This window comes from Amblyomma americanum, chromosome 4 (genome assembly GCF_052857255.1).
Source record: "Amblyomma americanum isolate KBUSLIRL-KWMA chromosome 4, ASM5285725v1, whole genome shotgun sequence".
Classification (NCBI taxonomy): Eukaryota; Metazoa; Arthropoda; class Arachnida; order Ixodida; family Ixodidae; genus Amblyomma; species Amblyomma americanum.
Genome location: NC_135500.1, coordinates 51,347,705 through 51,373,271, shown reverse-complemented (window position 1 = coordinate 51,373,271; position 25,567 = coordinate 51,347,705). Strand labels below are relative to the sequence as shown.

Genomic DNA, 25,567 nt, shown 5'->3' with positions numbered 1-25,567 from the left:
TCAGTGATAGTGATTAGAGCTCTTCAGCCGCCGAAGAATGCTGTTCTGAGAGCGCTGACAGTGATGTGAGCGAAGAGCATCAAGATGCAAGGGAGAGTGGAGCACGAATAGCAGATGTGTTTTTTATGCCCGCAACTGAGCTCGTGAAACAAATACAGGACCTTCAGAATAAGAACTCGATTTTGAGGGAACGATGCTGCCTGTCTAAAAAAAGTTGGAAAGAAAAATTAGAACTACAAAACTCCTTCAGAAAGAGATGTCTACTTTGACCTCAAATCTCAGCTTCCTGAACGAAGATAAAAAGGTCGCCCTGCAGAAGCACAACAGAAAGTGCGGTTCATGAAGCCCAGCGACAGTAAAGAAGGCTTTGCAGCTGAAGTTTGCTCGTGGCTCTACAGGATACGATGTTCTGCTTGAGCAAGGCAATCCGCTGCCGTCAAGGAGAGCACTCTGCAGAAGGCTACAGCATCTTCCATTTCAACCAGGCATGCTCACTGAAATATTTGAAATAATGAAGACCAAGGTATCCATGATGGCCGATATTAAAAAAAGACTCCATATTCTTCCTGGACGAAATGGAGATCAGAAAACGGCTAGAGCTAGATCGCGGTCCTGATGTTTTTCTTGGAACGACGACTCTGCCGGAGTCTGATCACCCAACTAATGATGCTCTTGTGTTCATGGTTGGAGACAGGAACAGCCGTTGGAAGGAAGTGATAGCTTATCATTTTACAGCTGCTTACGTTTCTGGTGACAAGTTGAGAGATTTTGTGTTTCATCTCCATACGACTCAGCTCGGAGATCTTTCTTCGCGTACTCTGTGTGACCTGTAACATGGGTGCCTCCAACCGAGCCATGTGGAGGTCTGTAAGTCTGTCGACCTCGCGTAACTCGGTGACTGTGTGCAGTATTCCCCACCCTTGTGATGCAAGAGAGCTTTACTTTATGCCAGACGCTGCTCATGTACTTAAGAATATTAGAGGACATCTTGTGGGGAAGGATGTCATGCATCTTAGTGATAAGATTGTGTCAAGATTTAATTTGCCGAGAACTGAAATTTTGATAGAGCATGTTGAGAATTTGATTGAGCATCAGCACGACGAACAGCTCAAGGTTGCTTCAAAGCTCGCTGTAATTCATTTTTCAGATGGTCACTTCGCAAAAATGAAAGTCGGAATCGCTGTGTAGCTATTCAGAGAAGCCCCTGCAGGAATTCGGTACCTTGTAGATCAAGGAGCGTTACCATCGGAAGCTGAAACCACTGCTTGGTTTTTTAACTTTTATAATGACAGCTCGCCATCCGTTGGTTGCCTTAAGCATGATTGACAAAGAAAAGTATGAGCGAGCAGTTTCAGTTTTGAACCTTGCGTCAGAAGTCTCGGAACTCAGCATTGGCGTGCGAAAAATCTGGAAGCCCTTCCAGTCAGGCGTAGTCGTGTCGACAGATGTGCTGAAGCTACACCTTCACCTCCTGAAAGGCTGCGGGTCCTGATTGGCAGGCTTGTCCAAGACTGCTTGGAGAATTTATTTTCCGTAATCCGAATGCGGGCGCCCGTGCCCAGCTCATATGATCTAAAAATGCCCTTAAAATTGTGTGACTGACCCAGTTTCTAAAGGTTCTAAAAAATCTGGCTACGAAAGTAACGACAGTGATTATCTAGTTGATTTTCTCTCTCCAGAAATACAGCATACGAGGCAGTGCGTATCTAATGAAAATGAGCAAGTCATTGATGTCGATCTGCACCCAGTGTCTTCTATCGAGGGCGACATACTTTCTCATTTAGCAACATTCTTAGTTAGGCAAATTTTGTCTACTGTGGAACATTGCTTGGTCTGCATGCGCATGCTGACCGCGGAAGAGCCCGGAGAACAGCGCAAACTCGTTCAGCAGAAAGAATTTGTACAATGTGGGAAAAAGTTAACTTACGCAAGCCAAGAAGTTCTGAAAATTGTTGAGCAGTGCGAAAGGACATTTAAATTTTTTTCTGAAACAAGGGATATTAGTCGTGTCAAAAAGTCAATGAAGACACTAAGACAAATGATTTATCAGTAGTGCGGCCCTCCTACAAGTTTCGTGCTCACAGCACTCAGAAATTTTTCCAGAAACTTGTTGACCGGTCGTTTTGTGTCCCTTAGGCTTTTTATTTTCGCACGATGGCTGAACACACCGGAACTTCCTGATCGATCGTATGGAAGCAAAACAGTAGCAGGCGCAGGCCTTCAGGGAATACGAGTTGCCTTTTGTTTTAGAACGCGAAGCGGAATGTGTACATTCAATATCATGTATATCGTAAACAAATGGATTATTCTTTGCTGTTCTGATATAATAGCAACACCGACTCCTATGGTCAGTCCATTTCATGTCCGCCATATTCCCATGGCGAAACGTGCGGAGGCTTGGAGTAGCGACACACAAAATATATCTTTTAATTAGGTTCTGTTGAAGTGGACAGGGTGGTCATTACGAGCTGGCATTGTCTTGAACCTTCCCAAAACTGAAGTCAAAATTTCACGGCGAATAAGCAGTGGTAATGGCTATCACGCTCTTTTTCAAAGTGAATCATAGACACGCGCAAGTTAATTGTAGACTACGAAAGAAAACCACGCAGTATCAGATTCAACAAAGGTGACCGTTCCACACATTTCTTGAAAGCAAGACAAATTATAAAATAATGTGAGTCAATTTTGTGCTACCTTTGAAAAGTGAGACTCCTACACAGTTCACTGGTCTGTTTCAACAACACCCCAAACACGAGGTGAGCAGTGTATGTCAAAATCTTCTGACAGTTCTTATGCATTTATATATTTATCTCTTATATACTGCCACTGCTTTGTCGCAGTAGCAACAGAGGAGCAAGTTAATTCCCAAACTTCCTCGAAACTGTCGCTGACAGGAAATCTTGATATTCTCATTAGAACTGCCCGAGTGGCAGTGTTTGCGATTATGAAACTCCAGCTCTGAATTAGCAATTCTGACTGTTGGAAAAGCAATCGAGATGTAGAGTATCCGGGTGTACAGATAGCGCTGGAAATATTGCAACTGCTGTGAGAATGTAACGAATGCTCGCAAGGCGCCGAATTTCTCGCCGCCGGTGTGACCGGCCCTTTCGCGCCGCAAATAGTGCAGTCTGTGGCTTGCCGCGCGTTTTCCCGCCAGTGTGTTCGTACCTTTATAGTGAAATCTTACATTGTATGGAAAATCGCGCTCATAATTGTTTCCCATTCAAATCTGCTTTTTTTCCAGAATGGCTGGGTATGATAATTCCGGATGGAATATCGATCCTCAGATTTAATTTAAGCGCTCGCACCTGGCAGAATAAAAGTCGGCAGAGAAACCTAAGACTGCTCGCGTGTGACAAGGCGTAGGCCTGCCCGCTCGCTTTGTGAACGCATTCGCCGTGCGCTGCGACCTGATGTAATCGATGCCATGCACCTGCATTTTTACCTCTGCATGGCTCTACGTAGCCGCCGCCGCTCTTCTGAGCTTCGCGCAACTTCGTGAAGGCAGTCGCCGCCGTCACCGCAGCGCGCGCTCCGCCATGAGGCTATGACGCTGCAGCTACTGGGTTAATGCCCATATATCCAGAATTGGTCTGTCTCTACTTAACATGCATAGATGCCTTGCAGCCATCATACCATTCCTAGCGCCGTGGTGCAGCGGTTAAGCGGCCCGCCACTACCCTGCGATGAGATATCGGGGGCTGCCACCGGTGGAATTTGTGATTTGTGCGATCCAGGTTGTCCCTGGAAACCTTGCGCGACCAATCATTAATTTAACCGCCACCTGCTAGGTTGCTTCAGGGTGCCATCTTTTAAGGGTACCGTCAAGTGTTAAGAGACACAACGATGCGTTTTCACTGAATGTGGCAGGTAAAGTTTCCGCCTTAAGAAAGAAGGAGGATGATTAATCTTCGCCTTAAGATTAGACGCGATAGCGTTTTGTACAAATGGACGGACGGACGGACGGATAGATGGAAATGGACGGACAAGCCTGAACCATTGAAATCGGGTGGTGGTTCAAGCCACCTAGCCATGACTTGTGAAAATTTACTCTTGTCTGGATTTTAGCCACAAATCAAATAACCTTCACTTGGTTACTTCTACCTGATTAAAATCTACTTTTCCTTCACTGTCCTTAAACTCCAAGGCTTTCGCCTCTTTTTATGCGCCCCCTGACGGCACTCACGCGCAATAGAAACTTTCCACTCAAGTTGCAACGTCTTGCTCCCCCCTGCATTCACAGCTACAGGTTGCCACTCTTCTAATCCATAATTATGCATTACAAATCATCAATTGCAGACTTGCCGAAATGACAAGTAAAAATCACTAACCATAAAACACATTTAATTGCAAAACACCAATCCGAAATATCGATTACAATTAGCATTAGGTGATAACCGTAATGCGCAATCTCTTTACCAATTACGGTCAGTCACAGTCAAAATAACAGGTCACGCTATCGATTACCGACCACGATTACCGACTACCAATTACCATTCCAAATCACGCTGTAGGTTACACTTCACCGCATACTACAGCGCTACATACTCATACACACATCTCAAACACGCGTTACTAAAGCATACACACCACAACGCGTTTGCTAATTGCCCATCTAAAACGCTTAAACCAACGACCCTTCTAGGCCTATATTCAATGATCTTAGATCATTAAATGCAAGGATGCGATTTCGTTTTTGTTTTTGTATGTGGTGCAGAGGACTCTAAAGAACGACACGGTTTTAAATTCCCACAGTGTTCGTCACCTTGGGGAAACCACCGGGGAAAAAATTCGGCATGCCACCGTTTGCTCTGCGTGTCACAAACTGGGCGGGCAAAATGGCCTCTGGCGACCCGCGTTTACTTTAAAACTTTAAAAAAGCCAGTGCCAGTGCGTGGAAGCCTTTTGCTACGAAATTTGCATTGGTGGCTGCGTCATCTGTTGTTAGCTGTAACTGTACCGAATATATTTCGAGACATTATGGGAGACAACCGCTGCTGGCAGATGGGCAGAGTCAGGTAAGAGTATCTTCTAGACGCAAAGAAAAGTGTATGTTGAGCAACGACTTGTGACCCGCAGCCAGTGCCGCAAAAACCCTCTCTCGACGGGAAACAAGCGCTTGTACGAGGTACGTTTACGTCCCTGTTTTGGTTTATTTGTGTGATTCCGGGGTCAGAAACATTGCACCCGACAATGTGCTCCTCAGTATATACATGTAAAAAGAAAACGGTGTGCATTCTTTTCCGCATCTTAAAAGGCAGATGTTGTAATGAAGTAGAATTGTGCTGTTTCTAGAACTTAACCTGTAAACTGTAGCCCTTCAGAAATGCTGTAGCCTTAGCGTTGGCATTTTACATTGAGCCACTCATCCACTCACTGACCTGTGGCTTAGTTACTAAGAAACTTTGAGCCGTTCTGGCAGAACCAATATATTTGAAAAACGAATGGAAGAAGAATCTTTTGCATCTCCAGTACGAGCGCACATGTGGTATCAGCTGAAAAAGCGGACAGGCATGCAGAAAAACGAACGGCAGAAGGCTGAACTATCAGCGGAGAAATTGATTTATGATTACGGAAGCTTAGGATATTTGCAGTAGCAATACCGAATTCCTAACTAAAATGGGGTGGAGGGGGGGGGGAATTGCTGATTTACAGAACTTACAAAACAACAATGCTCCTGAAATAAAGCGCGTCTTTCTCACTGAGCGTGTCTCTAGAAAGCTGGCCCACCAGCCGCCGTCATGGCAATCGCCATCTAGCCCCGTTACATCAGCATTGGAGCCACTCGAGGACTGCAGAGATCGATATTCGTCACAGAAGCGTGCTCACCAGCGCTGTCTTGTCAGGATTTGTCAGCAGCTTCTCTCTGGCCAGGTCGTAGAAGGAGCACAAGGGGACCTCGATGCTCGGATACGGCGAATAGATGACGTTGTCTTCGATGCGGGCCTTCATCTCTCCCGTATTCGGAGCAGCTGCGAAGTTCTGTAACGCAGACATGGCATGCTTCAGGTTTTCGCCATAGACAGGCGACTAAGAATGCAGGCCGCGTTACGCGCAAGACTAATCTTAGAATCCAAATAAAGGGTTGCGCTATGCACGGCACGTGAACCAGAGGCGTAAGTGCATTGTAGTGTGCACCTCGTTAAGGCATCAAAAACACGACCGATTTGATCGTCTAATACCTTTTCAGGAAAAGGCATAGTGAAATAGCAGCGGTACCTGTTCTGTTTCGTGAGTAGCAATTGCAGTCTGATATACCGGCTACATTCAAAAGGTGAAAAACTCATTTCGTATCAGTAAACAGAATATTAAAGCTTTCCCTTTTTGCTAATACGAGATCATAGTCGAAGGAGGCACCATAAGTTGCGATCACAAAATAAATGCTACTCTCGGGTTGTCCATGATGGGAAGTATGCGAAAACGTCTTGCCCAGGAAAGCAAGGCCCTGACGCATTTAAGCAATCGGACGCATTCAGACCTCTTTACGCTGCACTAATTATCGCTTGGCAGTCGCTACGAGGCCCAAGTTGCCGGTTGTATGCCGAACTGGCCTCAAATTCATTCAATAAAACAGTACACGTGTCGACGAAGGGTGAGGCATCAGTCATCTTTCACAGATTGGTTTTTGAGTAAAGTAAATACGCAGTAACTGTTTCACTTTTCAATGGACATCTCAACCTAGGAGTGAAGGAGGGAGGAAGGTGCTAGAGATAGAAGGAGAAAAAGAGCGGCCGTAGTAGAGGTCTCTGGTTTATTTCCGACCACCTGGGGACCTTTAATGTGCACTGACATCGCACAGCACACGGATGCCTTTTGCGTTTCGCCTCCATCTAAACGGATGACGTGGTTAAATGCAATCAAGAACTTGCGAATAAGCGATGAAAGCGTCTTGCCGCCTTAGTGCCACAAACACGAAAACAGCGAGCCGTGCTCCGTGAGGAACAGCGAAATTGAAAACGGTCAAGACATGGGTTACTGCCTGGGCAGTACCACCAACGTCACACTGCGGCACTGTACGAAGCCAGGTAAAATCTGAAATGCAGTTGGCCATTGCCGCATCTGCTACTGCCAAATTTCAGCGAGAGTTTGTGCAAAATCCCCTCGGCTATCAGTGCCACGTGCGCGATCGATTGTGGCATCTCAACGATCTGGACACGGCAAGCCAAGCCATGCATTGCATTGCTGCTTACTTTCCCCGAGATGGACGTAGCCAACGTGAAGGTATGCAAAACGCGTAATGCTTCGCTACGTAAACAGAACATACCGCTGCCTAGCGGGGGCAACGGTTACTAGTATCCACCGATGCCTCCCGATTTGCGTCCGCTAAATAACGTGGCAGAACACATGCTCTACCCCGTATACCCTTTACGCGGATACGTCGGCTTTGAACTTTATTCACGGACAATTAAGAATAAAAGGACATATGGTCGTTGTTCCGGGGGACACTTGGGAACTGCTGAAGCATAAAATTAGTTTTTGAGGAAAGGCAATCTGTCTAACATCTCGGTGGACACCTGAACCGCGTCGTTAAGGAAGCGATATACATTGAGTGAGAGAAGAAAGGAAGAAAGGGGTTCCATACCCTGGAAGAATTTCGGCCACCTGGGGATCTTTAACGTGCACTCACATCGCACAGCACACGGGCGCCTTTCGCAGCCGCCGCGGCCGGGTTCGAACCTGGGAACTCCGGTTCGGACGGGAGCTTTAGCGCGACAGCGTTGGGGCTTGAATAATGTGTGTCTGCTGCTGTTCTCACGCCAGGGAATTTTGTTTTCCATGTTGTATGAATGCCTTTACGTTACAAGCCAAACCCTTATGTTCACCGGGGATGTGGACCTCAACCCTCGGCTCAACACGAGATCCAAGGCGCAGGATCCCTGGTCTGCTTTCCAGTGGGAGCAATTTGACGACAAGGTCGCCATGCTACAAACTGTAAGCACTCGAACTGAAGAGATGGAAAAGGACCAGGTGGATATAATTCAATCTGTTGGCGATCTTAGTGAACCAAGGATCAATTTTAGAAAACCCTGACCGAGATAGACAAAGAATAACGCAGGCTGAGAACGTAACAGCTGTGTCGTTTGAAGAGAGGCAACGGCGAGAAAACCTTCTATTTTAGGCCACTCCAATACCCAATCAGAGCTGTCTCGTCGTTGCGTGCATTTCAAGCTCAGCCTGTTTACTCCTGGGCTCAGTCGGAAGAAAAAGTAGTCAGTGTGTTTTCATCCTGCTTGAAAATTCCGCCATCCGAAATTAGCGAGAGCACACAGGCTCGGCGGGTATACGTCGAATAAGTGCGGGGCATTTACTGACAAATTCTTACCTTCAAAGGACATACAGCAAATGCTCCTCAAAAGTTCTAAGCTTAAAGAATAAAAACAATTACGGTTAGCGACGAATATTCTCCTGCTTCCCGTCTTGGTAGGAAATTCTGTTGAAGTTCGCAAAACCCAACCCCTAACCTTCAAGATTCGTTTCAACAAGTTGTACATATATAAACAAGCGCTACACCTACAAGCCCTCGATGATCGTGTCCATGAAATTTCCAGTGCCTTCACGTCATCCGTCTAATGCTCCGATTCTGTTCACAGACAGTCTAATGCTTCTGCGCCACCCGCCGAATCCACCACTGAATAGCACTGCGCGAGGGGCAGTGGATTAATGTTGCTGGTGACGCCCATTATCGTTTTTGTTCACAAATATTGAAAAGATAATTCGAAACCGCGACAATTTTTGCTCTGTTATCGATGTTTGTGACGCCGACATATTTCTTACTGATACCTGGCTGTCTGCGGAGATTGATAGCAGTGAATTGTTCGAGTGCGAAAAACATGGCATTTATCGATGCGACAGGGGTGCGCGTTGCGGCGGAGGCGTTCTTATAGCCGTCTCTGATGCTTTTTGGCTCTTCCTGTATATTTCACAAAATCCTTAAGACTTGTGACAGTTGAAATTCGCATGAGCTCCAGGAGATTGACAGTGGGAGTTTGGATCGTCCCCTGTACTTTTTACCCACCTTTACCGGCGACCTTCATGACGGCAGTCCGGAACCCGAATAATTCTTTAATTTTGCTAGGCGGCTTAAATTTCACTAGTATTGTGTGGTCTAATGTACATACCTGTTATAATCCTTCTTCCAGTACTCGTGACAGATATTTTATTCTTTGCAGGGAATTCAAGTTGCCCAAGCTTGCAATGCAGGCCACTCGAAATAAGTCTACTACTTCTAATGTCTTAGATTTAGTACTAACCAATTCATTTGACCTTTTCCTGCCCATATCCTGCCTACAAGGATTAAGAGATCACTTTATACTTCATTTTTCTTTCCCCTGCGCCCTGCGTCACCACAGGAAGCACAATAAATATATCCATGACTTCAAAAACCCTGATTTTGATGCTGTTAACCATGAGCTGTCTGCTCTTTTAGATGCTTACTTACCAAGCTTTCATAATTAACTGCTCCGTGAATACCAACTGGAATTTATTTAATGAAAAAGTTTCATCGCTCACCGATAAATACTTTCAGCGCATAGTCATCGCGTCTAACCAGCAGTGGCCACGGTTCAGTAAATCAATAAAAAGGCTCGATAACAAAAAAAAAACTCATTTTTCGCTCGGAAAAACTAACCGGTTCTCAAGAACATTACACTGTTTATCGGCCCGCGGTTACGCAATACAAAAAAGCACTCAAACACACCAGAGGTTAATTTTTCATTACTACAGTAACACCTCATTTAGGCAGTAACCCTAGGTAATTCTGCCTCATAGTTAACAAAAGAGATGATACAGCTATCACCCTTAAAGATCCAAGCTATGAACTAATTCATCCTGATCGGTGCACAAATCTATCGTAGGTTACTGTAATAATGGTAAACTGTTTTGCTTCTGCTTTTTCCAAAAATGCATGTTCTCTATCATCTAGCAATCCCAGTGTTGACTTTTTGCGACTGGACCCAATTATCTTTGGTATTGATGGCGTGGAAAAAAATAGTAAATACAAAATTTCTTCATTGTGAAGGGTTGATAACATAAATTCCAAGTTTATGATCAGGACTAAAGTATACAGCGCTATAATACTTCGTAATCCATTCAGGCAATCTCTTCAGACAGCGTGCATTCCGGGAGACTGTAATGTCCGAAAGGCGATTCGCTAGCACAAGTCTCAAGACAAACATTCCCCATGTAATTAAAGACCCATTTCACTTACGAGCACTCTATGTAAAATCATGCAGCATGTCATTCATCCTCGACGTGCATCATCCCTAAGGTCAAATTCCTTTTCCAAAATTCCTTTTCAAAGGTTACCCGCCGCGGTGGCTCAGTGGTTAGGGCGCTCGACTACTGATCCGGAGTTCCCGGGTTCGAACCCGACCGCGGCGGCTGCGTTTTTATGGAGGAAAAACGCTAAGGCGCCCGTGTGCTGTGCGATGTCAGTGCACGTTAAAGATCCCCAGGTGGTCGAAATTATTCCGGAGCCCTCCACTACGGGCACCTATTCCTTTCTTTCTTTCTTCTTTCACTCCCTCCCTTATCCCTTCCCATACGGCGTGGTTCAGGTGTCCAACGATATATGAGACAGATACTGCGCCATTTCCTTTCCCAAAAAACCAATTATTATTATTTTCAAAGGTTGTCAACATTGGTTTCGTAAGTCATTTTCTTGTGAACTCAACTCTTGCTGTTTGCTCATTATCTGAATTCCATCCTTGACTGGAGTTCTATTGGTGATTGTATATTGTAATATTTTTCAGAAGCGTTTGACAAAGCTTAAGATAAACTGCTTTTTAAAAAAACTAAGTAAACTTGATGCTTCAGTTCTTGCGTGCTTGCATTCTTTTTTCTTTGATCGTTCGCAATTTTTCACAGTAAGTAGCATTTGCTGCTTTACTTCTCCAGTTGAATCGGGCGTACCATGATTCTCTGTGCTGGGACCTTTGCTTTTTTTCTTATATATATTCCTGAATTTTTGTAGTGTTTATTCATTCTTCAAAGCTGCCGGCACGCCGCTTTATCGCTTTGCTTGTGATCCATGGCGCGATCAGATTTGTCTCGATTGATCGCAACTAGGTGGACGCAATGCTACGTTCTTCCACGTCGTATCTTGAAACTTCACTGCACCATGGACCTGCACTGCTACCAAAGATGGAGGGCGACCATTATCAGCGCTCGTTTTTCAAAAGCCACGTGTCATCTGTATTGAGTGGTCTACCTCATGAAGACGCCGACGAATGGTTAGACCAGTTTGAGCGTGTGGCGACATTCCACAGATTGGACGACCAAGCAAAACTGCGGTACGTCTTTTTCATCCTGAATGGCCCAGCTAAAACCTGGTACGAGAATCAGGAGGCTTCCGTGCGAACGTGAAAATAATTTAGGAAAGCACTCGTGAAAACATTTACAAGCATTGTCCGCAGAAATATGACGGAATAACTGCTCGAGACGCGAATCCAAGTGCCAAATGAGACCGCCCTAGTGTACGTCGAAGAAATCGGCCATTTTCTCCGACGCGCTATACCTCACATGAAAGAAGAGAAGGTGCGAGTCTTGATGTGGGGCGTACGTAAGACAAGAATTTTTCGACGGATTGGTATGGAACTCGGCCAAGACCGTTGTCGAGCTCAAAACTGAAACGTCTGCGATCGAGAAGACCCTCGACATCAGGGCTCAGAAGTCGTACCGGACACCATCAGCCTTCTCTATGGATTATGCGGGCGCCTCAACGACCACCAATGACAGCGTACGGGACATCATCCGTGAGATCCTCCCAGAAGAGCTACGGCAACTGCTGCCATCCTCCCCACAGCCGCAAGCAGCGACTATTGTCGACGTTGTAGGCGAATAAGTGCACCAGACACTTGGCACCCTGATTTCGACGACCAAAGAACCCCAAGCCGTGACATGCGCCGCCGCACTACGCTATTCTGCGCCCCGTCGAAACACCCCAAGCCCCCTTCGACGGGAACCAGGTCTACAAAAACGGCGCCCGCTAGCTCCCGCGCGCCCACCTTACGAGGGACGCGACGGCTATAGGAAATGCGATGAGTGGAGGCCTCCCGACTACCGCCCACAGTGCTTCCATTGTGGCTATGCTGGTCATATACTTCGTCACTGCCCGTAAAGGCGCATCGGCTTGCACGGTTTCGCCATCGACGCCCTACGACCGCTCCCCGGTCAGCGACCACGGGAAATTGACACCTACGCAGAGGAGAGTACCTGTAGTCAAGCCGTCTGTCTCGCTCCCCGTCGCCGTCTACCACACGGTTTGCAGCGGCGGGCCGCAGTTACGCAGCGGTTGTACGCGGAAGCTCCCCCAGCCCCTGGAGGGGAAGTGAAGAAACCAATCTTTGGAGGGGACGTTGCTCACCAGGGACACGATGAAGAGCCTCAACCGACCGCGCCGCATGAAGACTCTTCATCCGTTACGCCGCATGATGACGCTGCACCCGCTGCACAAAGCCAGACGTGCCATTTAAATGGGAAGAGCCGCAATCAGAAGCCTTCAAGGATCTGCAGCGTCGTTTACAGTCCCCACCGATCTTCACGCATTTTGATGAAAAGGCCAATACGAAGTTAATACCGATGCAAGCCGCGTGGATCTATAGCCGATGTCCTCGTTAAGAAAAGCGACGGACTTAAGAAAGTAATCGCATACGCTAGCCCTTCCCTTTCCAAGGCCGAGGCTATAGCTATTCGGAAACTGTACGGATGACCGTCCCAGATGGTCAGCGATCACCACGCACTGTGCTGGCTTGACATTTTGAAGGACCCCTCTGGCTGCCTCGTTCGATCGAGCCTGCGCCTCTAGGAGTTTGACGTCACCGTCGTTTACAAGTGCGGACAAGACGCAACGCGGAATACAAGTCAATGGACCGTGTGTGGGTTTGGACGCCAATTCACCGACACGGATTCAGTGAAAAGCTTTTCGCTGCTATTTCGACCCATGCAAGGTTCTTCGTCGGACAGCAGAACTGGACTATGAAGTCGCTAAGGATTGACTGCATCCCAGCGACGCCGCGTACAACTAAAACTTTTCATGTTTTCCATCTAAAGCCCTATTATGCGCGCTAAGTGGACGCTACGGTTCCGCACTCGGTGCTTATTTTTGCACAATCCGTGTTATTTGTCTCTATGCGCCTTATTTGCTTTAAAGCATCGCGTCGATGCTTCTTTGAGAGGGGAGAAATGCAGCATAGACCAACGTCATAATGTTGGTATTGGTTTATGCCAAACCAGCCATTTTTACAGTTGATTCATCCCAACTGCGCCAATAAGCTGGAATCACCTTCCCGGCTATATCGTCCAAATTTCTGGTATTTCTGCGTTAACTCCGCGCTGACTAATCTGCTGCTGTCATAAGCCCAAGTAAATGCAGCATTGTCATTTTCGTTCTTTTTTCTAATATTCCTCATCCAGCCAATCTTTTCAATATGGTTTTTCTTCTTGCTTTGCAAGCCCCGCCGCGGTGGCTCAGTGGTTAGGGCGCTCGACTACTGATCCGGAGTTCCCGGGTTCGAACCCGACCGCGGCGGCTGCGTTTTTATGGAGGAAAAACGCTAAGGCGCCAGTGTGCTGTGCGATGTCAGTGCACGTTAAAGATCCCCAGGTGGTCGAAAGTATTCCGGAGCCCTCCACTACGGCACCTATTCTTCCTTTCTTCTTTCACTCCCTCCTTTATCCCTTCCGTTACGGCGCGGTTCAGGTGTCCAAAGATATATGAGACAGATACTGCGCCATTTCGTTTCCCCAAAAAACCAATTTTTATTATTATTATTATTATTGCTTTGCAATGGCCATGTTAATGCTTCTTAAACATGATACCTCTTGTTTCTTTTTTTTTTCAGGTTTGTAAAAGTCATTATGCATTGTTTGCTTTTATTTTTTTCTAGGCTTTCCTATTTACTGTTATTTCGTTTTAATGTTCCCATGTCACTTTTCTTTTCTTTCCGTGAGCCTCATTTATATTTCGATTTATATTTCCGTATTTCGACTTTGGCTTGGGCGCGATCTTTTCAACGGACTACAAAAGGCGGACGTGCTCAGTCCCACAGTGTGGCGTGGGGCCAGCACTGGGGAAGCAATGCCATTCACGCTGTTACTGCAGCTTTTGCAGGCTAGCGGTGCTTCTTATCTATGGCAATCCTGCATCGACTCAAGGACTAGCTGCTCTCTGATTTTCGACGCTCAGAGGCCGAGCACCTTTACAACAGTGCTGAGGAGAGGAATTGGACATGCGACGCTGCCGAATTGGGTAGATTCATGACATCGGTCTACGAACTATGGCTTGGGATGATCTCATCAACGGAATACAAAAGGCGGACGTGCTCTGTGCCACAGCGGGGCATGGAGCCGGCATTGCAGAAGCGACGCCATTCACGCTTTTTTTGCTGTTTTTGCAGGTTAGTAATTCTCATACGTTTCCTGTATTCGCAGTCTATGTCTTGCCGTTCCACTCCAAACGTTTTTTGCATGTGCGACTTCACATTCTCTGTCAAAATGCCGTTCCCGCCATCAGTTCTGTTTGTTGCGACGTTTTTCCTTTCACTTCTGCTGCTCCGCTATGGCGTTGAACTTAATCCGGTGCCTTCGGCAGCAGAGAGACTGCTGCAGGTATTGCAAGGCTGCACCGACTAAAAACAAGAACGCAGTGGAAAAGCTTAGTTCCCGCATTGCGTCTTTAGAATGTAAGTTATTTGCCATTGACCAGCGAAAGGAGGCTATCAATGAATATCGCAGTGATTGTGACAACCAGGGGCGGCTGATAGGATCACAATTGGCCAATGCAGATGACCTCGATAATCGAAGCCGAAGCAGCAATTTGATTTTTCTTTCGGCGTAAAAGACAGATGCATGGGAACTAAATGCAGAGCCAGAGAGGTTATTTGTCGACATCTGTAACTCAAGCGCAGGTTTGCAATAATTAGAAAATTTCAAGAGGGAAGAACCGACCATTAATAGCAAGTTTGCGTCGTACAAGGACGAGCAACACATTACGACAAAAGCAAAAGCTGTGAAAGGGACTTCTGTTAGTATACTGGAGGACTATTCGGAAGTGGTGCGCCGAAAAAGGAAAATCATGCGGGAATTCACTCAATCACAAAAGCTTGAAGGCGACAAAGTGAACTTTAAGCGCAGCACTTTGAGCTTGAATGGAATTAAATACGTTCATTGCGAGGGCAACAAGCAAGTTGTCTCTCAGAAATGACCGGGCTATCCTAACAGAACCACGTTTTCATTCCTTGTAATAAACTGCAGGAGCAACAATAATTAAGTCGAAGAATTTTCGGCAATTTTAGATATGGTCAAGCCATCCATAGTACTGGGCACATAATTTTTGCTATGCTGTAGTATTCTGGACAAATATTTCCTGGGGGCTTTGCGTGTTACAGGAACGATAGAAATACACATGGTAGAGGAGTATTTATTTTTGTAGATAGCTCTGTATCATCCAGTCAACTTATTGTAGGTTCTGGTGTATGTGAGGTTGTCTTCTGTCAGTTGATCATTCCAAACCGGAAAGTTTTTGAGAGCCTGTAGTTTTTATCCTCCACCAGAATCTTGAAGTCTTGTCCAAGTCAAATTATTAGAAAGAGATTAGATTATCCTATGAGGGTATTTTAATCTGCCAGATCTAGACTGGCATTGCCATCCCCACTTTCAGCCTAGAGTCGGTAGTTCTAACCAGGCGGTAAAAAATGTTATAAACTCAATTTCGCTCCAGAAGATGGTGCTAGGACCAACACGTGGAAACAATAGCGCCTCTGTTGTGTGCGTCTTCTTTGTCCCTTGTCTGGTTTTGCGCTACCCTCACATACTATGGAACACAATTACCGACTCGCCAAAGTTTCTACGCTTGTGAATATTCTAGATTTTCTTTTTACAAATCAACCTGAGTTAGTCAGTTCGGTAACTGGCATCCCAGGAATAAGTGTCTCAATGCCGGGTGTTGTGAACTGAACATGAAATATTTGAAGGTAAGTGGAAAGAAAAGCAGGCAAATGTGGCCAGGTGGCGCTGAAGCAAAAAAAGACGTTGACGCTGTTGGCGCGCGGATTGAAGGAAGTTGAAGTTCGCCGTTTTCTCCCACCGAACGACGTGCTGCCGAGCCCTCTCTTGCCAGGTCCCTGTCTTGTTACCAACACCGTGACAATATACAATTGCGATAAATACGGCTACGGTATGAACAGAGAATTGGAGGCATATTTTCTATTATTTGAATTAAGAGCAGAAAACGAGGTTGTTCCAGAATTATGGTGTCTACTAAAGCAGAAAATGTACGAAGTTAGGCATAATTTTGTTCCATCAAAAATATTAACCGGTAGACAAAGCAGAAGTAAACATTGGTTAACAAAACAGTTGCGTTGCCTCACTCGTAAGAGACAGGTGTTGTTGCGAAACCGTTCACTGAAAACTGAATAAACTGCAGGAAATAACATCGCAAGTAAAACTGGCTATACGGGTAGCTAAATATTACTTTTTCCGATTCATTTCATACAGGGCTTCAAGAAAACCGTAAGGAATGTTGGAAGGGTGCGAAAAGATATGAAAAAGTTAATATTTCGATACCGCCTCTTGTGAGTGTGTACAAGTACGTCGCTAAGGCAGAATCTTTCAGTCAGTACTTCAGTTTCATTTTTACGATGACCCCAGCGGGCAGATTTCCAATAGGCAGATAAATGATACCGACGGCATTGTGACCGGAACACGAGTGAGTGAAGCGTTCTTGCCGCAATTGAGTAAGTACTTCAAAAGGTGGGGACTTGATGGATTGACAAATAGTTTTTACAAGCTGTGCACGCATTCTCCTCCACCGTTCTTAAAGATTATTTTCGAAAAATCGCTGTGGGAGGCGTCCCTGCCAAGTGACTGGAGAAGTGCAAGCGTTGTGCCGGCGCAGAAAGCAGGTCCCAGGGTTGTCCTATATCCTCCAACGCACTGATACATGACTTCGCAGATGCCTTGCACAAGCTGCTCTCAGTGGCCTGCATATCCAGACTTTAAAGAGGCGTTCGATACTGTACTCCGTAATTTTCCCGTTCAAAAACTGTATGCTTACAATACTAATCATCAAGAAATACGTTGGGTCAGAGAGTACTTGCGATTAAGAACCCTGTTTGTTGTTGTGAGTGGCGCACAATCTCAGGCGGCGGAAATCGCATCGGGCGTCATACAAGGTTCGTTTTGGGCCCACTACAATTTGTACTTTCCGTTAACGACATCTCTGATGGAATTTATTCGCATATAAGGCTGTTTGCAGACGATTGTGTGCTCTACAGGACAATCACTTCTGAAATAGACACCTACACGATTCAACAGGATCTGGACAAAATATCTCCAAGGTGCGCAAAATGGCATATAAAATTTAACTTGAACAAAACAGTATATATGGTATACACAAAAAATCCCTCAAACTTGAACCTACACTCTAAATAATTTTTTATTTATTTTTTTATTTAGTCCTCAAATGCCCCTTGGACAGGGGTTTTACATGAGGGATAGGCGGCTTCACAGACGATTTCAATGGTGGGCGACTTCCCAAAAGAAAATTTGCAATGGCTGTCCTGAAATTTGTCGCACTGGAGTGATAAACCGCTTCTTCAGGCAGATCATTCCAGTCTTTCGTTGTTTGTGGAAAAAACGAGTGAAGGTGCGATGATGTGCGCGCGTGCGGCGGGTACACACTTGGAATGACTGGTCCGGGATGAATGGCGGTGTGCGGGAGAAATAACGCTGTGATCAATTGGAAAATAATGAAATGGCAGAGAACGAGCCTAGCTATTTTACGTCGAGTTTCTAGATTGCGAAGGTTTGCATTAGATTTTAGAGCTGTGACGCTAGTATTGGAAGAATGGTGATTAAATATAAACCGAGCTTCCCGGTTTTGGATAGATTCAATGGAGTTAGAAAGATTAGTCTGATGAGGGTCCCAAACTGAGTATGCATATTCTAGTATGGGCCTTATAAGGGTTTTGTAAGCAAGCGTTTTTACAGAAGGGGAGCATAATTTAAGATTTCGCCTTAGAAAGCCGAGAGTGCGGTTAGCCTGGTTAGATATTTTCGCTACGTGAGAGGACAATGAAAGATTCGTTGTTAAAATAAGACAGATATTTATAAGATGTCACAGAGGATATTGCTGTGCTACCAAAAAAAATACGTGGGCACTATGTGAGAACGGTGGCAGTGAAAAGTAATTACTGACGTTTTGCTGACATTTAAAGACATTAACCAAGTTTTACACCAATTTTCTACTGTTTGTAAGTCGCGTTGAAGAATGAGGGCATCCGAACAATCGTTAATCGGTCGGTGTGTAACACAATCATCAGCAAACAGACTGATATGAGAGGATATAACGTTAGGGAGGTCATTGATGTAGATTAAGAAGAACAGTGGGCCGAGAACGGAACCCTGAGGCACACCAGAAATCACAGGAGACAGCTAAGAGGAATGGTTATTTGTGAAAACGAACTCATGACGGCCGATTAAAAAACTACGTATAACCAGTTAAAGACTAGGGGATGAAGATTTAGGCGTGAAAGTTTCAAGAAAAGTCGATTATAAGGAACCTTGTCAAAAGCTTTCTCGAAGTCTAAAAACAGTGAATCCTTTAAGCCGTGTGTTTAAATACAAATTTCAAGGTGTGTATTTTACCCTTGTGTTAAATTGGCATCGCTAAGTCGAGTACACTGTAGCCAAGGAGGGTCGTGCATTGGGCTTCCTTCGCCGCAGCACACGAAATTTTCCATTAGCTTGTCGGGATCTAGTTTATACGGCCAATGTGAGATTGATCGAATAATACGCCTCCATTCTTTGGGATCCGCCAACTCTAAAAGATAAACAGAAATAAGAGCGTATGCAGAACGTAGCTGCACGTTTGTCACTAGAAATTACGAAATGCAGTTAAGAGCTGCAAAAATAAAACAAGAGTTAGACTGGGAGCAGCTGGACGTTAGAAGATGAAAACTACAACTAAAGTTATTTCATAGTGCATACCATTCATTGGTAAAGATAGAAAGAGATAAATATATTAAGCGCCCTTTCTATGTCTCTGAACGTATGGAACATCATCTAAAAGTGAGCGAAGTCTCTTACGTGCAAACTTACTTAAGACAGTGCAGCGGGGGCCTAGTGGTTTGAGCATCCGCCTCGCATGCGGGAAGTGCGGGGTTCGATCCCCAGTGCCGCCGGGTACCCACCGGTGATACAATGGGTACAAGCATTCCCCTCGTCTGGTGATCGGCTTATTTTGGGGTGAAATGCGTGGGAAATGGGTCTTTGATCCCACTTTGAAAAGAAGAAATATACCTTACGCCATGTCGTTCTTTGGGCATAGATGCCCTTGCGCAATAAAAGTCCATTATCATCATTTATTTAGGACGTTATTTTTCTCCAAAGCAATTTTAGAGTAGAACCAGTTACCTCGTGATGTCAGCGTTGTATCGAATGATGTATTCTTTTCGATGTTGAGTTGAGTGTTGACTGTTGCTCTGAGTATCCCTTTTCTTCATGTTCATCCTTTTTGAGTGTTTTGTCTACAATGAGTATTTCACTACTGTGTAGCTCCAGCCGAAGTGTCTTTGGTGTGCTTCGTAACTTTGCATCACCTCTCCCCAACTCTAATGCCTGCGGGCGCTGTGGGTGCACAATAAATTTATAAATTAAGTACGTATATATATATATATATATATATATATATATATATATATATATATATATATATATATATATATATATTAGCAGGCAGACAAATGAAATGAGGGGCTCGTTTGACAAACATATTAAGGAAACCAACAGTCACCGAAAACCCATGTGCATAGGGGGGAGTTTTTTCAATTATTTTTTTAATTTCTAGTGCCAATCAATTGCCCTTAAAGAAAATTACTTATAAAGCAGCAGAAAAAACAACCATGCCGCCGGTGGGATCCGAACCCACGACCTCCGAATATCGCGTCCGGTGCTCTTACCAACTGAGCTACGGCGACGGCTGTCCAACCTACTGCTTTCGTGGGTATTTATGTTTTGCGTCTAAGCGAGCCTTGAGAGTGTTCACCAGCGCCACCCTCGTCCATAGCGGTGGACGTAGCACGTCCTGTAATACCGCAAGTGTGACGTAGAGCGTCATCTAATGGCGAGAGCAGAAACTGTGCGAGAGCCCTCTTATGCTACCTATGGCATCAAGAATGCCAGAACCGAGACCCCCGTTAAGCTATTAGCAGGCAAACAAATGAAATGAGGGACTCGTTTGACAAACATATTAACTAAACCAACAGTCACCGAAAACCCAGGTGCATAGGGGAGTTTTTAATTTTTTTTAAATTTCTAGTGCCAATCAATTGCCTTTAAAGAAAATTACTTATAAAGCAGCAGAAAAAACAACCATGCCGCCGGTGGGTTCCGAACCCACGACCTCCGAATATCGCGTCCGGTGCTCTTACCAACCGAGCTACGGCGACGGCTGTCCAATCTGCTGCTTTCGTGGGTATTTATGTTTTGCGTGTAAGCGAACCTTGAGAGTGTTCACCAGCGCCACCCTCGTCCATAGCGGTGGACGTAGCACGTCTTGTAATACCGCAAGTGTGACGTAGAACGTCATCTAATGGCGAGAGCAGAAACTGTGCGAGAGCCCTCTTATGCTACCTATGGCATAAAGACTGCCAGAACCGAGACCCCCTTTAAGCTATTAGCAGGCAAACAAATGAAATGAGGGGCTCGTTTGACAAACATATTAACTAAACCAACAGTCACCGAAAACCCAGGTGCATAGGGGAGTTTTCAATTTTTTTTTAATTTCTAGTGCCAATCAATTGCCTTTAAAGAAAATTACTTATAAAGCAGCAGAAAAAACAACCATGCCGCCGGTGGGTTCCGAACCCACGACCTCCGAATATCGCGTCCGGTGCTCTTACCAACCGAGCTACGGCGACGGCTGTCCAATCTGCTGCTTTCGTGGGTATTTATGTTTTGCGTGTAAGCGAACCTTGAGAGTGTTCACCAGCGCCACCCTCGTCCATAGCGGTGGACGTAGCACGTCCTGTAATACCGCAAGTGTGACGTAGAACGTCATCTAATGGCGAGAGCAGAAACTGTGCGAGAGCCCTCTTATGCTACCTATGGCATAAAGACTGCCAGAACCGAGACCCCCGTTAAGCTATTAGCAGGCAAACAAATGAAATGAGGGGCTCGTTTGACAAACATATTAAGGAAACCAACAGTCACCGAAAACCCAGGTGCATAGGGGAGTTTTTTATTTTTTTTTATTTCTAGTGCCAATCAATTGCCTTTAAAGAAAATTACTTATAAAGCAGCAGAAAAAAACAACCATTACAGGACGGGCTACGTCCCCCACTATGGACGAGGGTGGCGCTGGTGAACACTCTCAAGGTTCGCCTACACGCAAAACATAAATACCCACGAAAGCAGCAGATTGGACAGCCGACGCTGTAGCTCAGTTGGTAAGAGCACCGGACGCGATATTCGGAGGTCGTGGGTTCGGATCCCACCGGCGGCATGGTTGTTTTTTCTGCTGCTTTATAAGTAATTTTCTTTAAAGGCAATTGATTGGCACTAGAAATTAAAAAAATTGAAAAACTCCCCTATGCACCTGGGTTTTCGGTGACTGTTGGTTTCCTTAATATGTTTGTCAAACGAGCCCCTCATTTCATTTGTTTGCCTGCTAATAGCTTAACGGGGGTCTCGGTTCTGGCAGTCTTGATGCCATAGGTAGCATAAGAGGGCTCTCGCACAGTTTCTGCTCTCGCCATTGGAAGACGTTCTACGTCACACTTGCGGTATTACAGGACGTGCTACGTCCACCGCTATGGACGAGGGTGGCGCTGGTGAACACTCTCAAGGTTCGCTTACACGCAAAACATAAATACCCACGAAAGCAGCAGATTGGACAGCCGTCGCCGTAGCTCAGTTGGTAAGAGCATCGGACGCGATATTCGGAGGTCGTGGGTTCGGATCCCACCGGCGGCATGGTTGTTTTTTCTGCTGCTTTATAAGTAATTTTCTTTAAAGGCAATTGATTGGCACTAGAAATTTTAAAAAATTAGAAAACTCCCCTACGTACCTGGGTTTTCGGTGACTGTTGGTTTCCGTAATATATATATATATATATATATATATATATATATATATATATATATATATATATATATATATATATATATATATATATATATATATATATATATATATATATATATACTGCTGTATTTTTAACTCACTTTCGTATGTAACCCACTTCCCTCTGTAATGCCCTCGGCCTTAACAGTAATGAAATAAATAAATAAATAAATAGGGCTTGCCGACCTTCGGCAGACTGCTCGTGTCGCCGCCGTCAGCGCGCAGCGTTGTCTCTCTTAGGGCGATTCCACCACCACATCGTTCAAAAGCCGTGGCGTGGAAGTCATTCTAAAGACGTTTTCTTCTGGTATACGCTACTGCTTGGGGCGAATCAACGAACAAACCCGGCCTGACTGTGCAAGAAGCCTGCTTGGCGCCGCTATTTATTCTATGCCGTTTATTACTTGTTTGGCGCATTCGAATGAACTTTACCGATTGAATCCCAGGTCACTCAGTGCGTCGGACTAGCCGAGGAACACGCGTCGCTATGGAAGCCAACCTTGTCGGTACTAAACCGTCCTAGAATACGCTGTGTCTTTCCTGCAATGCATTTCATGCTTGCACTTGCTCCCGCAGATAGCCTAGATTTCGTTTCCCTTTACGTATTGCGAGATGGTGACCGCTTCAATAATCTCGCTTCGGGCGTTATGAAGATCGAGGCCTAACACTTTCTCAGTCGTTTTGTGGCTGTGTAGCCAAACTGCTTATTTGATGCATTTTCTGATTATAGCCTGCGCTTTCTCTTTTTGAGCTGACTTGAGATGTAGGTAAGGCCAAATGTAAGCTGTGTGGCTGACCACAAAGGCTAGTACTAAACGGAGAGTATTGCTCTCCCTCAGGCTTGAGTGCCGGTTACTAATGCGGCAAATGAGTCGTATAATTTGCTGCGAGGTTCCCTGAAGCTTTTGGACTGCGTGATCATTGAAGCCCTGTTCTTGTAGCATGAGAACTAATATTTCAATTTTGGGGACTCGAGGAATGGGGACTCTGCGGAGCTCTACAAGCAGCATGGATTCGGCAAAATTCTCAGCCCACACGGCGCATTCGCCTAGTCTGGATGCCTGCACATGCCTGCCTTGCTGGTAATGAGGCGGCTCATAATCTAACTCGACAAGTGTCCCACCGAGCTGGGTCGTGCAGCCCGCCCACCCTATACTCATGCAAGGATAGGTTGTTTTCGTACAGAAAAGTCCTGCAGCACTACAAGCTTGCAACACTCAGATTCCTCCCATTAAATAAAACGGTCTCGAAATGACAGGCCAAAGCCAGGCGTAAACCTATAACAAACTCCTATCCAAATCGCAAATTGTGCAGCTTCTATAAGGAAGGACTGTACTCAGACAAACGCAAAAATTGTGATAGCAAAGGCGACCTAAATCATATATCTGGTACTGCTTGGAATCCCTACCCGCGAGTCACTTCATTCCTGACTCCGATCATCGGGAGGCTCTAATGCTCAGCCCCGACCCCGGGGCACAGATCAAGCTCCTCCAGCTGAATGAAGACGTCGCCGCTGCCCAAGTGATAGCGGCCGTAGTTTAAGCGGGGGGTGGCTTCTGGTCGCTCCGCTGTATCCGCTGGTAACAAAGTTTCACCACCACCACCACCCCCACCCTTTACGTAGGCAACGACCCCATTCTGGAAAACGCACTACCGCAGAGCGTGCGGCACGCCGTTGAATATTAGCGAACACTGTACTCTAATGAACGTCGAGGGTAGCGGGCCTAGCAGCAGGTTGTCGGCAGGAGTCAACCTAGTCTCAGAGCTCAAACAGTGTTTACGCAGACCACTTCGCCGGCAGCAGTGCGAGGTGCGCTAATCAAGCCCTGAATCGTTCATACTTGGCGGCATTCAACGCTTCTGCAGCCACGTTTACAAGAATGTGGTTTCCATCGATTTTTCCAGAGAAAGAGAGGGTCATTGAGAGCGAACGATGCCACTCCTCGTGTGCTCTTTTGTTTAATGTTTTTGCACTTTCCTTCAAAAAGTACCCTCCAGTCGACTTCTGACGCATTCATGTTAACGTGTCTCGTAGGCTTTGCTTGCGGAGCACGTACTATATTCGTATTCGGTTCCCAAGTGATAGTTCATTGCGCACTTTGTAAACGGGAGGCCCAAAATGCGTTTCTGAGCGCGCTCCACCCACCCCTTCCGTGACGGAGTGCCAGAATAGATTCTAGATATGCAGGAAGTATGCCGTCCTTTAGACTAACGCGATAGCGTTAAAGGCAGCGTTTAGCAAAATATCCGGTGCCGACGTTGTCGGCGTTTTGAGCGAAAAATTACGAGCATGGATCTGGCAGGTGGTTCCTGGAAAGCAACCTAGGAGGCAGGTGGCAAGGTGGCGAGACTTTGCGGTGTCATCACAACCTGCCCACCGGATAGTGAGAAAACTGCCTACCATGCGAAGAGGCAGATAAATTCATGATTTTTCGCTCACGAAGAGCAACCCGGGCCGCACAAGGCCCATCATTGGGAACACCTGCCATCGCAACGCAGTGGCGCATCGTTTAACCGCTGCACCTCTCCGCCAGGAGGGGTATGAGGACTCGCAGGGATCTGTGAATGTAGTCTATAGAACGACCTTCAGCATATATGGGCATAAACCAACTATTCTATCGCGTCGCACCCTTAAGGCGAAACTTATGTGCCCGCTCCAAATTTTTTTACTGGTGAGCTCGCGGTAGACCGCATAGACGTTTAGTTCGTTTTTAATCTTTCCATACCAGGAGCATAATGCAGTTGCCAATGAGCTAGCATTGTTCTTCCGCTAAATGTCCGTTCCCTGTTGGGAACTTCTTTCACCCAAAGATTTGTTCGCAAGATCAGCTTCGCAGGCAAGAAATAATGTGTCGAAGATATAGGGTTCTTAGCCATTTCTCTCGTGCATAGTGTCTCCTATGACTTCAAGAAAATAGCGGATAAGTGAAAAATTGCTTCTGCACATTCATTTCAAGGTTTCGAGAAAAGTCGCAGTTGAAGACTCCACATATGAATCGGGTCACAATTGTATAACCGACTGACTTAGAGCACTGTTTCATGATTTTAGCCTCAGTGCCAAATGAAATTACATGTTCTAGTACTGCACATCATGTTCGCGAGGTACTATCGCGGACGAAAGTGATATATTCCACGCAGAGGGAGCCGGAGCAACGGAAAACTGCATCGTAGCGCCATCTAAAGAACGAAACTTTGAAACGAGTCAAGCGGCATGCCCGCAGATAATAAAGGGCTCCCATTGGCTGTCTCGATCCCACATGCCGCCTGTAGATGGTGCTACGATGCAGTTGTACGTTGCTCAGCCCTGCTCCCGCAGCGTGGAGTATACCACTTTTGTCGCCGATAGCACATACAAGCTGCTTTGTGTACGCGTGTACGAGGCTAAAGCACTTACTTGACGACTGCGAGCGCCGCCATTATCTCGTCAGCTCATTGTGCAGTGCGC

The 25,567-nt window shown here is 45.8% G+C and overlaps 1 protein-coding gene across 1 annotated transcript in view; it reads right to left on the bottom strand.

The window, feature by feature from the left end:
• The window catches only part of LOC144127946 (2-succinylbenzoate--CoA ligase-like), a 95,377-nt gene that overhangs the window by 61,770 nt on the left and 8,040 nt on the right, over positions 1-25,567 (bottom strand). Inside the window, exon 2 of the mRNA XM_077660961.1 lies at positions 5,830-5,982. Within this exon, the coding sequence (XP_077517087.1) occupies positions 5,830-5,952 (123 nt within the window). The 5' untranslated portion in view covers positions 5,953-5,982. The remainder of the gene's footprint in view (positions 1-5,829; positions 5,983-25,567) is intronic.